The sequence below is a fragment of the Hippocampus bargibanti genome, linkage group LG14, assembly GCF_051943395.1.
Source record: "Hippocampus bargibanti isolate YZ-2025 linkage group LG14, ASM5194339v1, whole genome shotgun sequence".
NCBI classification, from domain to species: Eukaryota; Metazoa; Chordata; class Actinopteri; order Syngnathiformes; family Syngnathidae; genus Hippocampus; species Hippocampus bargibanti.
The window spans coordinates 1,953,695-1,970,000 of NC_142747.1; the positions used below are offsets into that span (position 1 = coordinate 1,953,695).

The window sequence follows — 16,306 nt, forward strand, 5'->3', positions numbered from 1 at the left end:
GTCCATCCCGCGGGTGGAGCGCCCAGACTCTTTGTGGAGCGCTCCCTTCTAGTGATGTGAATTCCGGCTCTTTTCAGAGAGCCGGTTAGTTTGGCTCGGCTCACTAAGAAAATCCGACTCTTTCGGCTCCCAAATGGATTGTTGTGTTTGTTTTTTGTTGCTTTAATTAACTACCAAAATCATGTAAAATTATATGAAAAACCAATTACTCATATAAAAAATACACTAGATCAAATATTTTTATTGATATGGCTTGATTTATATGTGCACAGAGTGAGTGGACGCTAACTTTCACGTTCCCTGTGGTTAATCTGGTCTGATGCTCAGCTGTCACTAATTTGCTTTTCATGTTAATAATGCTATCATACCAACTAGTAAAAAATCATAATTGAATAATAATAACAGCATAATGTCATATTGCTACGTATCAGCTGTCTAGCTGGCTATATACTACCTATCTAGCTAGCTATTAGCTATCTACATGGCAGGCTAGCTATTAGCTATCTACTACTCTATCTACTACTTGAGTTACTTCCGGGTTGAGTGAACGCTGGCACGTGTGGCTGCCGCTGCTCACCCACAGAAAAAAACTGATCCTGTGAGTGTAAAGTGACCTTGAGAGTTTTGAAAGGCACTTAGAAATGAAATATATTATTATTATTTGTCCATCTGTCTACCCGAATCCCCCCACCCTTCTCACTGCTGCGTGGGTCCGTAATTCTCCCCTCCCTCCTCTACCAAGGATATTGACCAATCACATGCGGCTTTAACTGAAGACCGGGGGCGGGGAATAAAGCACATAAAAAGTCAGCTCCCATGTCCGGCTCCTTGTTAAGAACCGGCTCTCTTCGGTCACTTCAGAGATCCATCTCTAAGACCCGGCTCGTTCGCGAACGGCACATCACTACTCCCATCCTCCCTTGGGACCCGCCCGTGCGCTTCCCGCTGACCCCGCCTCCCCATTCTCCTCCGACCGCCGTCACCGAGACAACAAACAAGTGCGGGCCGAGTGAGCCTTTCCAAAGCCGCAGCTGCGAGGAGTGGCGCTGCTCAGAATCAGAATCATCTTCATTGTAAATTTCTCCACTGCGAGACTCTTCTTCTTTCTTCTTTTCCTTTCGGCTTTTCCCTTCAGGGGTCGCCACAGCGAATCAATGTCCTCCATCTATCCCGGTTTTGTGCATCCTCTTCCCTCACACCAGCTACCTTCATGTCCTCTTTGACCACATCCATAAACCTCCTCTTCGGTCTTCGTCTCGGTCTCCTGCCTTGCAGTTCAAGGCTCAGCATCCTCCCGATATAGTCACTGTCTCTCCTCTGGACATGTCCAAACCATCTCAGTCTGGCCTTTCTGACTTTGTCTCCAAAGCCTCTAACATGAGTTGTCCCTCTAATGTACTCATTCCTGATCCTATCCAACCTGGTCACTCCCAAAGAAAACCTCAACATCTTCAGCTCTGCTACCTCCAGCTCTGCTTCCTGTCTTTTCTTCAGTGGCACCGTCTCCAGTCCAAACATCATGTATGGTGTCATCACAAATTAACTTTCCTTTCATCTTTGCTGAGACCCTTCTATCACCTGACATATTTCTCCAGCCGCTCCAGCCTGCCTGGACACGCTTCTTCACATCTTTGCTCTGGACCAGGAGTCGGGAACCTTTTTGACTAAGAGAGCCATAAAAGTAAAATATATAGAAATGTTTTTCAGTGAGAGCCACACACACGCGAGCGCGCACACACACACACACACACACACACACACACACACACACACACACACACACACACACACACACACACACACACACACACACACACACAACACGCGCGCGCACGAAAACAGGCACACACGCGCGGCCACTTTTCAACAAAATGTCAGAATGTATTATTTAAAATAACTTTGTGATAGTACTCACCGTTAACATGGATGGTTTTCCGTTTCTCGTGATTGGTAAAAATCCAGGCAAACGATCGGAATGAAAGTAGACTTGCCGGGTCCATACGCGAAGTTACTGCTAGCTAGGCTGCACACGGCTCATTAGCTTCCACACTTGCTATCTGCAATCTACTTCTCGCAGAAGTATGTTGATGCTAACGTTAACATGGGGCTTGTTAAAATGTCACTGACATTCGACTGTTTCATCGATGGTATTGTTTCATTGCAAATTAGAATCGCAAATTCTCCGATGCATTCAAGCTGGAGCGTACTGTTTTTTTTTATATTATTATTATTTTACTGTCGGGCTGATTTAAAGGGGCGTTTACCTGTTTCAACTGACGGCCAGTATCATCCAATCAAACCTGCGCTTTCCGCCAACCTAGGTCAGTGTCATCCAATCAAAAATGCGCTTTCCCCAACTGCAGCCCCAACAGGAAATGAACGGCAAAAAAGCGAGTATATGTGTTTAGTTTTATTGGCGAGCCATCTGCAATCATCAAAAGAGCCATAGGTTCCCGACCCCTGCTCTGGACAGTTGACCCCAAGTACTTAAAATCCTCCACCACTTTATCTCTTCTCCCTGTAGCATCATTCTTGCACTTGGATCTCATTCCCCTCTCACTCACACACATATATTCCGTCTTGCTGCGACTGATCTTCATTCCTCTCCTTTCCAGGGCATATCTCCACATCTCTAGTTTCTCCGCCACCTGTTCTCGCTACAGATCACAATATCATCTGCAAACATCATGATCCAAGGAGATTTTTTTCTAACATCGTCTGTCAGCCTGTCCATCACCATAGCAAACAAGAAGGGGCTCAGAGCTGACCCCTGGTGGAGTCCCACCTCCACCTTGAATTCCTCCGTCATACTGACAGCACACCTCACAACTGTTTTACAGTCATGATACATGTCTTGCACCGCTCTGACACACTTTTCTGTCACTCCAGACTTCCTCATGCAATACCAGAGCTCTTCTCTGGGCACCCTGTCATACGCTTTCTCCAGACCTACAAAGACAATGCAATTCCTTCTGACCTTCTCTGTACTTCTCAATCAGCATTCTTAAAGCAAACACTGCATCTGTCGTACTCTTTTTTTGGTATGAAGCCATACTGCTACTCACAAATGTTCACTTCTGCTCTTAGTCTAGCTTCAACTACTCTTTCCCAGAGTTTCATTGTATGGCTCATCAACTTTATTACTCTGTAGTTAGTACAACTCTGCACATCTCTTTTGTTCTTAAAAATGGGCACGAGTACACTTCGTCTCCATTCTTCAGGCATCTGTTCACCATCTAAGATCTTGTTGAATAACCCAGTCAGGAACACCACCGCCACCTCTCTAAGACACTTCCATACCTCGATTGGTAAATCATCAGGACCGAGTGCCTTTCCCCCCTTCATCCTCTTCAGAGCCCTCCTCACTTCATCCTTGCTAATGTTTGCTACGTCTTGGTCCACAACAGTCATGTCTTCTACTCTTTGTTCCTTCTCATTTTCCTCATTCATCAATTCTTCAAAGTACTCTTTCCATCTTGCCATCACACTACTGGCACCTGTTAATACATTGCAATCTATATCCTTAATCACCCGAACCTGCTGCAGGTTCTTACCATCTTTGTCTCTCTGTCTCGCCAGCCTGTAAAGATCAGTCTCACCTTCCTTGCTGTCGAGCCGAGCATACAAGTCATCACAGGCCTCTTGTTTGGCCTTTGCCACCTTTGCTTTAACCGTGCTCTGCATCTTCTTGTACTGCTGTCTACTCTCGTCCGTCCTCTCAGTGTCCCACTTCTTCTTTGCTAACCGCTTTCTCAGTATACACTCCTGCACCTCCCCATTCCACCACCAAGTCTCCTTATCTACCTTTCTTCCACTCGATACACCAAGTACTTTCCGACCTGTGTCTCTGATTATGTTCGCTGTAGTTTGCCAGTCATCTGGAAGGACCTCTTGCCCACCCAGTGCTTGTCTTACCTCCTTCCTAAATGTCATGCAACACTCTTCCTTTTTCAACTTCCACCATTTTGTCCTCATTTCAGCCTTTGGTTTCTTCATCTTCCTCACTGCCAGCGTCATCCTACACACCACCAACCTATGCTGTCTGGCTACACTCTCACCAACCACTACTTTGCAGTCACTGATTTCTTTTAGATGGCGCCGTTGACACAAAATGTAGTCTACCTGTGTACTTCTGCCTCCACTCTTGTAGGTCACCCTATGTTCCTGTCTCTTCTGAAAGAAAGTATTCACAATAGCCATTTCCATTCTCTTAGCAAAGTCAACCACCATCTGTCCTTCAGCGTTCCTCATCTGGACTCCAAACCTGCCCATCACCTCCTCATCATCTTTGTTTCCTGCGCCAACATGTCTATTGAAGTCTCCACCAATTACATCCCTCTCAGTTCTCGGGATGTTCTGTATGACTTCTTCAAAGTCCAACCAAACTTTCTCCTTCTCCGCCAGCTCACATCCTACTTGTGGGGCATACCCACAAACAACATTGAACATCACACCTTCAATTTCTAGCTTCAGACTCATCATTCTATCTGATACTCTTTTTACTTCTAAGACATTCCTAAAAAACTCCTCTTTTAAGATAACCCCAACTCCATTTCTCTTTTTGTCTTCACCATGATAGACAACTTAAACCCTGGCCCTAAGCTTCTAGCAGCTTCTCCACTGCGAGACTAATAAAGGCAAATCCAATCCAAATCCAATCCAATTGCCAAGTATGTAGAACACACAAGGAATTTGTTTCCGGTAGGACACGCTGCACTAGTATCATCATAAGAAAAATTGAGGCACTTTACAGTTGTATTTGGGTTACTGTTCAGAGGGTTAGTGGCAACGGGGGTAGAAGCTGTTTAAAAGTCTGCTGGATTTGGTGCGCATGGATCGGTAGCGCCTGCCTGAGGGGAGTAGCTGGAAAAGGTGGTGGGCAGGGTCCAGAGGGTCCAGTAGGATTTTTCCGTCACCAGGAGGAAAAGGAAGTCCTGGAAAAGCACGCTCAGATTGTTCTATGCCGCCGCTTTCGGGCCACGTTGTCCTTCCAATTGCCTCTCGAGGGCCCTTGTGAATTTGGGGAAACCGTGACGTTTCATCTCGATGGGGGGCAGAGCTTTCCGCTGCTCTGCACCCAAACTCTGGAACTCACTTCCTCCCAACATTGGTGACATCGATTTCTTTCCCACCTTCAAATCCTATCTCAAAAGCCACCTATTTAACTCATTCCTCCCGGCAAATGACTACAGTTGTTGTGTTTTTACTTCCGTGTATCCCGAGTCACGCCTCCAGTCGGGCTGAAGCGATAGCAAATAATGCCGGATGCCGACTACAGGCGGGCCGTGAATAGATGTTAACCCTTTACGGACGATTGTGCTTCTAGATCGAAAAAATGAAAGGTAGCCGTTCAACTGCCGATTGAAACTGATGCGGCACAAGTTACATGTCCCTTTAAAACAGATTATATGCAGCTTTGCCTTCAAGAGCGTCAGTGACATCATCTCCTTCATGCGCAACACAATGTGCTCTCCTCCATCTTCAAAGCGCCTTCTATTTTTCGTCATGGATGAAATACTACGCAAGTTTCTGTTGTAACTAGTTTATGAGCTATTCAGAAGAGGTTTACCTTGATACTGAAATTCATAAACTGACGCTAACTTGTTTATTTACCGAGATATATTAAAAATAAGGAGTGTCCCGAATTCAAAACATTCTAACGCTAATTTCATTATGATATTGTAGATCCTGACTTGGTACCCGATGCGAATAATTGTAAGTGAATGGTGCGTTTTCCACTAATAGCTGTACCTCATAGCTTTGCATTCTCAATATGACGATTGAAACGGAGGTCCATGTTTTTTTTCTAAAATACCCATGTTATGTATATCTTTCCAGATCCTGATAAGAATGAAATAGTTCATGAAGACATTTTGGCATCTGACACAGTCGTGACTGTTGCATTGATGAACTTCGGATGGTACCCGTAATGGACAAATGTGCGTTTTTCCGTACAGATTCTCTTACACGTCGTACACGTCTTAAAATGCATAATAAACGTACTTTGTACGGCAAAAACATACAGGTTGACAGGTATGATTATTAATCAAGCTGACTGGTGACAAAAGTAGCGGAAGAGTGTGAAGAAAGGAAAAGATGACTCGGCAGGACTTTTTGGGGTCATTTTTTTAATGTGATTGGTGTGGCGCCACCCCCAGGCGCCGGCAGGAACTTCACACGGCAGCTCAGCCTTTTCTGCCCACGTTTTTTGGGGGAGCCCAAACTTCACGAGTACATGGTCAGCTGAAGCCACTGCGCACCCAAAACGGTTTCAAGACGTCAGACGCTGACACGTGGGTTGGGGGCGGCTAAGGCGGCTAGCTTTTACCTCTTTGATGTCCAGGTTAATGGAGCCGCTGTTTTCTTTGTCCAGAGTCTTGAAGGCTCCTGAGTGCGCAACAAAGAAAGCCATAGTGAGCGAGTTTCGGCACGCTCAGGTGGGACGGGGGTCAGAGGTCGGGGGACTCACTGCACATGGCGTCTAGTCGCACCAGGCAGCCGATAAAGTTGTCAAAGTCCATGTCGCCGTGCTCATCGCTGTAGCGCCGGATGATCATCTTGTACAGCTGCTCGTTGAGAGGGAAGCCTGCGCGGGCGCACATATGTGGCGTTAGCGGGCGAGCGGCGCCGCTAGCCCGCTAACGCCCACGCCGCGTATGCTCACCTGCCTTCTTAAAGGCGTGCGACAGCTCTCTGCTGTCGATGACTCCCGATTTGTCCTTGTCGTGGGACGCGTAGATGTCCTAGACAAACGGAAAGCCCACTTAATAAATAATAACAATAATCCATTTCATTTCTAAGCGCCTTTCAAAACTCAAGATCACTTTTCAGTCACGGGATAAGTTTTTCTGTGGGTGAGCAGCGGCAGCCACACGCGCCAGCATTCACTTAACCCGGAAGTAACTCAAATAGATACCAAGCTAGCTAGCTAGCGAATAGATAGCTAATAGCTAGTGAATAGATAGCTAATACCTAGCGAATAGATAGCTAATACCATTATTAAAATTTCTAATTTTAAATTATTTATAATTATTATTATTTATATAAATAATTATTTCTAATTCGAAATTATTTGAAATTATTACATTTCTAATTCTTTTAATAATTCCAATGAATTATTAAAAGAATTAGAAATTTGTTTCTTAATTATTTGTCTTAATTATTTTCTGAATTAGAAAAGAAAATTAGAAAAAACCAAATTACAAAAGCATTACAACTTATTTTTCTTAATTAGAAATTATTAAAAGAATTATAATTATTACATTTCTAATTCTAAATTATTTCTATTTCTACATTATTTCTAATTCTCATTATTTATATCAATAATTATTTCTAATTCTTAATTATTAACTTTAAAGGACAACCGACATCACTTTTTTGTTTCCTAACTGACATCAGAAAAACGTTTATAGCATCTAAAATACCCAAAACACGCAGGCTGATATTTTTAGTCAAATGCAAAACACCAATAAAAATGACTTAGTGTCTAAAAAGTAGTACTTCAATTTGAAACCGGAAGTGGCCAGTTTCAGAAGGTCCCGCCCCCTTGTTCGTGGTGTCACGCCAAGACGTCTTGCCTTGCTCGAGAATCAAAACAATGGCTTCAGATTCGGAGAATATGCTTTCTTGTTATGAATATGATTCAAATAGTTCTGAAGAGGAAAGCATACATGTTTGCAATCAATTAAATAATTTATTCCCTGTCATTTTGAGGCATCGGGGGGGGGGGGGGGGGGGGGGGGGGGATGTAGCATCCAAAAGAAGCAGAAGATGGCGACAAAGTCCGTGGAAACGGGCTGATTAATTCCTTACTATTTTTGTCAGCGAATATCAAATAGTTGTTCGATGCAACACACAAGGATTCACCATCGCGTTAATTATGTGTTTTCTTTCTAATTTCGCCATCAACACGAAGTTCTCAGACCAAACAAAGTACCACAAAATGCATTGACGTGAATGAAAGGACGACTACAATGTGTCCTTTCTCGGTGAGGGGCGTTCCTTCAGTGACGTATCGTGAGGACTCTTCACCAACTCAAAAACAAGACTTCCGGAATATTCAGCGCGAGTCTTAAAACGTAAAATAGAGCTATATGCGATGGAATCTTTGTAAAATACGCTCAGTAGAAGTCATTTGAAGTGATTTTACAAATTATGGACACAACTTGTCCGGAGACGTCGGTTGTCCTTTAAAATTAATTCTAATGAATTATTAACAGAATTAGAAATTTATTATTTACTTAATTTTTCTTAATTAGAAAAGAAAATCGAAAAGACCGAAATAGCAAACTTCAGGGGGTCGCGCGCAGCTAACGGGGCTAACGCGGGTTCGGACAACGTCACGGTGCATATGCAGACAAACGGGTGTGGAAGAAGCGCTGATCGGCTCGAGCGTGGCCGGAATAGCCATCACGCTCATTTCGTTAGCCTATTCGCTGCCTTTTGTAAGCTAGCAGACGTTAGCATCAAACAAGCGGCCAGAACATTTCTTTCCATTTTGCGTGGTTCCCGATAACAAAGTTCAACCGTCATGGTACGTCGTCGTCCACTCAATGCGACAACGTGTTGCTCGCTCGAGCGGCGCGCGGGCAAGGTCACGACCTTTCCCAGTCACTCACCTGCCATTTCTTGATGTTGGTCCACATATATTTGAACTCGTGGAAGCCCAACTTGCCCGTGCTGTCGCTCTGCAGGCGCCCGTGTCAAATAATAATAACAATAATAATTCATTTCATTTCTAAGCACCTTTAAAAACTCTCAAGGTCACTTAACAGTCACTGTTACATGTTTTTCTGTGAGTGAGCACTGGCAGCCACACACGCCAGCGCTCACTGAACTCCGAATAATTCAAACAAAAAGAAAGTTAGCTCGCTAGCTAATAGATTACTAATAGATAGCTAGCTGGCTAGCTTATAGATAGCAAATATATTGCTAGCTAGATAGCCAGGTAGCCAGCTAATAGGTAGCAAATAGATAGCTAGCTAGATCGTTAGCTAGATAGCCAGATAGCCAGCGTTCACTCAACCCCGAATAACTCAAATAGAGAGAAAGTTAGCTAGCTAGCTATCTTCTTCTTCTTTTCCCTTGGGCCCCTCCCACCAAGGGTCGCCACAGCGAATCAGCGTCCTCCATCTTCAGAGGTTTGATTGGCATGTTTTAGCCAAGCTTTTACGTCGGATGCCCATCCTGATACAACCCTCTGGATTTATTTGAGACCGGCAAAAGAAGCCAGACAAACCCGCAACATTGGCCTCTTTTGTCATTGTCGACGATCGCCCCCAGACCCTGCCGAGCATGTCTGCCCCCCCCCCCACCCCCCACACACACACACACAAAAGGATACGTCCATAACGGCCACCATGCTTCTGCACGACTCGATGCTGAATCCGTCTGTCTTCAAGTTGTCATCTGACACAAAACATTAGCAGTTAGCATGCATCTTCAAGAGCTACTTACCTGGGACGCATTAGCTTAGCATATGTGTGCGCATGGGTGTGTGTGAGAGAGACTCACGCTTGGTGAGAATTTGGTTGAGGATGTTCATCAACTCTTTGGGGTTCAGCTCCATGTCCTGAACACACAAACACATTTTTTAAGGTTCACACGTGGTGTATAACTACACACAAGTCACACTTAGCACAGCATGCAGTGATACCTCTGTTTACGAACCCCTTAGTTTACGAACTCTTCGGTTTATGAATTTATGATATTTTTTTTATTGAAATTTTTGAGAACAATTAGAAAAGGAAAACATGGTCACATTGAGCATCATCTGATCCAGACATCAAAACAAACTATGGATCATATACTACTACATATACTACTACTACTTTCATTCCTTTCATCACTTTGCTGCTGTGAAATGTAAATTTCTCCACTGTGAGACTAATAAGGGCATATCCAATCCAATCCAATAACCATCTCATTAAACGTTTTACATTTCTTTTCAATTCTGCTGGTGCAATGTCCTGTTCACTGTGCCATATACAAAAGAAAAGTGAACGAATAAATAATGAAAAAATAAGAGAATAAAATAATACAAATACAAATAATAAATAATTAAATAATAAGCAATAATTAACAATTTAGATTTTGAGTGTGTTGGGGTAATTCGCTATACAAACATCGCTTTCGAATCTTTGTTTACGTTTGGACTTCCTGAGTTCCTTTAGATGATGTGGCATTTACATGACGTCACATCCTATCGCGTCACACACTGTACGCCGTATAAATGCTCTCCCGTTCTAGTTTGTCTCTCTCTCCTCTCTGCCTCCTTCCTTCGCTGACCTCCCACAATGTCCCCGCTCCCTTCAAGATTAAACCAGCTTTCTGTACAACACCTCTGCCATCAACGCCCGTAGAAGCAATGAATCAGGGACGAACGATCAAAATAAACTCATCAGAGTGGATTGGGGTTCATTGGTTAACTTAAATATCTTTATAAGCACTTAGGTTGCTGTAAATGTTTCCCAGGCATCCCATAGTCTCTCAAATTTCTCTCGCTCGCCTCGGACTATAAAAGTAATCTTTTCCATTTCATAAATTCCACCCACCACCTTAATCCAGTGTTTGACCGTTGGGGGTTCTTTTGTTAGCCATCTCCTCTTGCTTGCTAACAGCACAATGTTATGTATGTATTTCTGGGCAGAGTTAACAATTAAATCAGGTTCCAGTCCCAGATACAGGGCTTCAAAGGTTGGAGGAACCACTTTTCCCACAATCCTACCCATTGTTATACTTGTCTCTTTCCGGTATTTGGAAATGACAGGGCATTCCCAAAACACATGATAGTGTGACGCTTTGTTATTGCCACAGGATCTCCAGCAAGCTGTACTCGATCCTTGAGTCGGAACTCTAAAAAATCTGACAATGTTCTTCCACCCAAATTCTTTCCAAGAGTGAGCAGATATACAATTCCATTGCTGTGCTATTATTCTTTCCCATGCTTCCTGGATTGTAATGCCTCCCTCCTCCGACCACTTGTTCTTTATATACATTATTTCTCCTCCGTCCAATTCCTGCAATTCTTTGTATACTTTCAATATAATTCCTCTTCCAGGTTTTGACATACAGTAAAGTCTCGTTATATCGATATCGGATATATCGATAGTCCCGGTTATATCGATACTATTTCTATGCACGCACGGAGAAAATTACATGCAAACAGGGTCGGATATATCGATAGTCCCGGTTATAGCGATATTTTTTCGGCCTCCCTTGAATATCGATATAACGAGACTTTACTGTACATTCACTTTCTTGTGTGAACCTTGACGTACAAACTATTTTTCGGCATACACACAGAGCACCACAATGAGTGATTTGTCATTCGCGAACCAGCCCGTTCTCCGAACAAGAAAATGGCAGCCAACTTGTTTTTGTCCTCTATTCCCCACCCCAAGTCTTCAGTTAAAGCCGTATGTGAATGGTAAAGACCACAGCAGTGGCAGGGGCGGGGGCTTTAAACATTAAAGAGACAGGCAGACAACAGAGAGTGAGAAAATGGATAGAAAACAGTGAAATTTGGACATGTTTCAACTTTGATAGTTCAAAGGCAGAGTGTAGACTGCAAGGTTAAAATATCCCATCAATCAGGCTCCACAAATAACCCGCACAAGCCATCTGTACACTTGCTGCAAAAAGCTATCAACCCAGCTAAACAGAACACAATTGATGAGGAACTAGGTAAAATCATCGCAGAGAAAGCATGGCGACTTCACTCGGATATCGTCAAGAGGCAACCTGGAAGTTCGTCCTCCATGGATGATTTCAAGGCTAGCCACGGATGGTTCGAGAACTTTAAGCGTCGTACAGGGTTTCATGGTGTCATTCGTCAGTAAAGCTGCCAAAGCCTACAAGGGATCATTGCTCAAGATGGTGAAGGAAGAAGGCTACGTTCCTCATTAAGTGTTTAATGCTGATGAAACCGGCCACTCCATTCCATCAACGACCATCACAAAGGTCAATAAAACAAATTTATTATACAGGACAGTTTATTTCTTTAATTACAATACCATAGCACATTCATTATACATAAAATAAGGTATATCTTGTGTAGTTTTAAGGCTTAAAAATTAAGAAAATTATGTTTTATGGGGACCTGGGAACTGATTATTCTCATTTTAATGGATTCCTATGGGATATTAATGTTTGGGATACACACTTTTCGCCTTACACACTCAATTAACTTCGGGAGCCAAGGTATCACTGTATAAGCAAATGCATCAAGTCAAGTGATCAAACACACACACACACACACACACACACACACAGAGGGCTGACAATGAGAATGCATACGCACACACATGCACACGCGCCCATGTCGGCTTGTTATCCTCACACGCGTGTGACACATGCCACACGCCCCTTGTGACACAGCCGCCATCTTTGGCGTTCCGACGGTAACGCCCCATCCAGGCCAACGAAGCATAGCGTGGCATTTCTGATCGAGTTTGCCACTAACATTTTTTTTCTTTTTCCCTCTCTTGCCATGACCAAATGTGAAGCTTTGGAACTTTTTTTTCATTTCCTCCTTCTTCCCTTTCCCGGAGGAATCCAAAATATATAATAATATGGCATTTTATTTCTATAATCACGCTCACAATTTCCAAAAATCTGCACGTATTTCCCCAATAAGATGGAAAAAAAATTAAGAGCTCGCCTCTACAAGCATTTGGCTTCATAAGGAGCTCGCGATAAGAAGAAAGGAGCGTCAGCGCAGAGCGGCGATGCGTATGTGGAACTGTTGCGGCTTGGAATGGAAGCGGATTTATGTGGGAGAAGACAATCTCTTTGCGTCATGGATGCTACAGCTGCGTGTTTGCTTTCAACATTTAGCTTGTAGTATACGTCCACCGCTGAAAAGGATGCTTTGATCCTCTCCTCTTTCATGTAAAACTGCTTCATGTCACAAAGAGGGTACAGCAAGTGCTGAAGAATGAATGACTTTGTGTCTTTGTATTGTCATATTACTTATTTAGTTTTTTTTGCTATTTTGACTTCAAGATGGCGCCCCGAAAGTGGCTGCCTTTCCAGCAGCTCCTGTATTTTGTTCTTCTACTTCTTTCTTTCCTTTCCTCTTCCTTTCATCACTTTGCTACTGTGAAATGTAGATTTCTCCTCTGCGAGACTACATCGCAGGTACATCCAATCCAATAAGCACAAAGACGTCTTTGTGCAAGCGCGAGAAGCAGCCAAACCGGCAGAACGCCACAGCGAGCAGGGCGGGGCGCACTTCACGATGACAGACGGACGGACACGTGACGGACAAGCCACTGGTGGGCGACGCCCATGCGGGTTGAATGCCAACCGCAAAGATGCCAGCACCAACAGCCTGCAGTTTTTTGTAATAATAATAATAATAATAATAATAATAATAATAATAATAATTGATTTGCTGTGGCGACCCCTTGAAGGGAAAAGCCGAAAGCAAAATAAGAAGATTTCATTTCTAAGCGCCTTTCAAAACTCTCAAGGTCACTTTACAGACACAGGATTAGTTTTCCAGTGTGTGAGCAGCGGCAGCCACACGACCCAGTGTTCACTCAACCGGGAATAACTGAAATCGATAGAAAGCTAGCTAGTGAGCTAATAGATAGCCAGCTAGATAGCAAATAGATACCTAAAGGACAACCGACGCCTCCGGACAAGTTGTGTTGTGAAGGTCCCGCCCCCTTGTTCGTGACGTCATGCTTTCTTGTTACTCATCCAGTTGTGAATATGATTCAAATAGTTCTGAAGAGGAAAGCATACATGTTTGCAATCGATTAAAGAAGTCCTCCCATATCAATTCAAGCCGTCAAGACTCCAATGTAGCGTCCCAGAAAATGCACAAGATGGCGCCCAAGCTCTGTTGGAAATGGGCTGATTTGTCTCCTGGGAATTTGTGTCAACGAGTATCAAATAGTGGTCTTGGTGCAACACACAACGATTCACATTTCACCATTGCGTTATGGTAGTATGGTCAGGGGCGTTCCTGACGTGACGTCACGTCAGGAATCGTCACCAACTCCAAAACAAGATTTCCTGAATATTCAGCGCGAGTCTTAAAATGTAAAATATAGCTATATGTGGTGGAATCTTTAAAATAAAATACGCTCAGCAGAAGTCATTTGAAGTGATTTTACAAATTATGGACACAACTTGTCCGGAGGCGGCGGTTGTCCTTTAAAGTTTCAATAGATGAGTATAAGGATACTCAGGGATATAGTCTTTATCCTCTGTAAAATATGCACTCAATCCGAGGTGTTCGTTTTATGACTTGCTCGACAAACGTTGACAAAGGACTGGCAGGTCCTTGCATTTCCAGATCAGGGGTCAGCAACCTGTGGCTCTTGAGACATATCTGGCTCTTTTGATGATTGCATCTGGCTCGCCGATAAAACTAAATACATATTATCGCTTTTTCGCTGTTCATTTCCTCTTTGGGCGGCAGCTGGCGGAAAGTGCAATTTCTATTGGATGATACTGACCTCTGGCTGTTGATGTCTAAACAGGTAAACACCCCCTTATCTATTTGCTAGTTATCTATTAGATAGCTAGCTAACTTGATCTATTTGAGTTATTCCCGGTTGAGTGAACGCTGGCGCATGTGGCTGCCGCTGCTCACCCACAGAAAAACTAATCCTGGGACTGTCAAGTGACCTTGAGAGTTTTGTAAGGCGCTTGTAAATGAAATATACAGTAAAGTCTCGTTATATCGATGTCGGATATATCGATAATCCCGGTTATATCGATACTATTTCTATGCACGCACTGAGAAAATTACATGCAAACAGGGTCGGATATATCGATAGTCCCGGTTATAACGATATTTTTTCGGACTCCCTTGAATATCGATATAACGACACTTTACTGTATTATTGTTATTATTATTAAATAAGCCTGACGAGGAAAAAAATTACGTTTAATGGATGAAAGAATAATATACTTCTGCCAGAGGCAGCAGAAAGCAAGCGTGCAAGCTAATGAGCGGTGTGCAGGCTAGCTAGCAGTAGCTTCGCCTATGTACCCGGCATGTTGACTTTCATTCCAATCGTTTGGCTGGATTTTTTTACCAATCATGAGGAACGGAAAACTATTCATGTTAATGGTGAGTATTATCACAAAGTTATTTGAAATAATGTATTCTGACGTTTTGTTGAAATCACGTGTGTGCGTGTTTGTGTGCGTGCGTGTGTGTGGCTCTCACTGAAAAAAAAAATCTAAATATTTTACTTTTATTGGTCTCTTAGTCTAAAAGGTTCCTGACTCCTGATTTAGGGGTAAGGGTTAGCATGCTAGCAGGGTGGCCACCACAGAGACGAACCAGGTGAGAACATTTGCATGGTTGTGACCATGGACAAGAGCAAAGCGGGAAAGGTTTGAAACCGAAAAACAGAACAGACAACATCGACCGCGTGATTATGTCACGCGCAGCCAAGCTAACGCCAAGCTTAGCTGGACCACGTGCTCACCGCGAGCTGCTCAAGTACTTGTGAAAGTGGATGTCGCTTTGGCACTCCACTGAGAAAACAAAGCGACACATTTTGAACAAAAATTAAAAATTGAAATACATCATCATACATTTTAGCATCCACATCTTGACGAAGTCTCCACTTTTTGGTGAAAAAACAGACGATGCGAACTTTGTCAACTTCAGCAAACATCAAAAGAGTTCCAAGAAGAGTAAAGATGTGAAGTTGGTTCTTTTTTCTTTCTCCTTCCCTAAGCTAACGCTTGGCAGCCATTTTGCGCTAACGCTTGGCAGCCATTTTGGGCTTAACGCTTGGCAGCCATTTCGGGCTAACGCTTGGCAGCCATTTCGGGCTAACGCTTGGCAACCATTTCGGGCTAACGCTTGGCAACCATTTCGGGCTGACGCTTGGCAGCAATTTCGGGCTCACGCTCGGCAGCCATTTCGGGCTAACGCTCGGCAGCCATTTCGGGCTAACGCTTGGCAGCCATTTCGGACTAACACTTGGCAGCCATTTCGGGCTGACGCTTGGCATCCATTTCGGGCTAACGCTTAGCGGCCATTTTGGGCTAACGCTTAGCGGCCATTTCGGGCTGATGCTTGGCTGCAATTTCGGGCTAACGCTTGGCAGCCATTTTGGGCTATTGCTTGGCCAGCCATTTTGGGCTAACACTTGGCAGCCATTTCAAGCTAACGCTTGGCAGCCATTTTGCGCTAACGCTTGGCAGCCATTTTGCGCTAACGCTTGGCAGCCATTTTGGGCTTAACGCTTGGCAGCCATTTCGGGCTAACGCTTGGCAGCCATTTCGGGCTAACGCTTGGCAACCATTTCGGGCTAACGCTTGGCAACCA

General features: G+C 43.8%; 1 protein-coding gene across 1 annotated transcript in view; it reads right to left on the reverse strand.

The window, feature by feature from the left end:
• Positions 1–6,111: 6,111 nt before the first annotated feature.
• Positions 6,112–16,306, reverse strand: part of LOC148887994 (calpain small subunit 1-like) — a 13,841-nt gene continuing 3,646 nt past the window's right edge. Inside the window, exons 5-11 of the mRNA XM_089013869.1 lie at positions 9,514–9,571; positions 9,344–9,408; positions 8,619–8,687; positions 6,665–6,743; positions 6,470–6,586; positions 6,329–6,387; positions 6,112–6,252 (exon numbers count right to left, since the gene is read on the reverse strand). Of these exons, the coding sequence (XP_088869995.1) occupies positions 6,226–6,252; positions 6,329–6,387; positions 6,470–6,586; positions 6,665–6,743; positions 8,619–8,687; positions 9,344–9,408; positions 9,514–9,571 (474 nt within the window). The 3' untranslated portion in view covers positions 6,112–6,225. The remainder of the gene's footprint in view (positions 6,253–6,328; positions 6,388–6,469; positions 6,587–6,664; positions 6,744–8,618; positions 8,688–9,343; positions 9,409–9,513; positions 9,572–16,306) is intronic.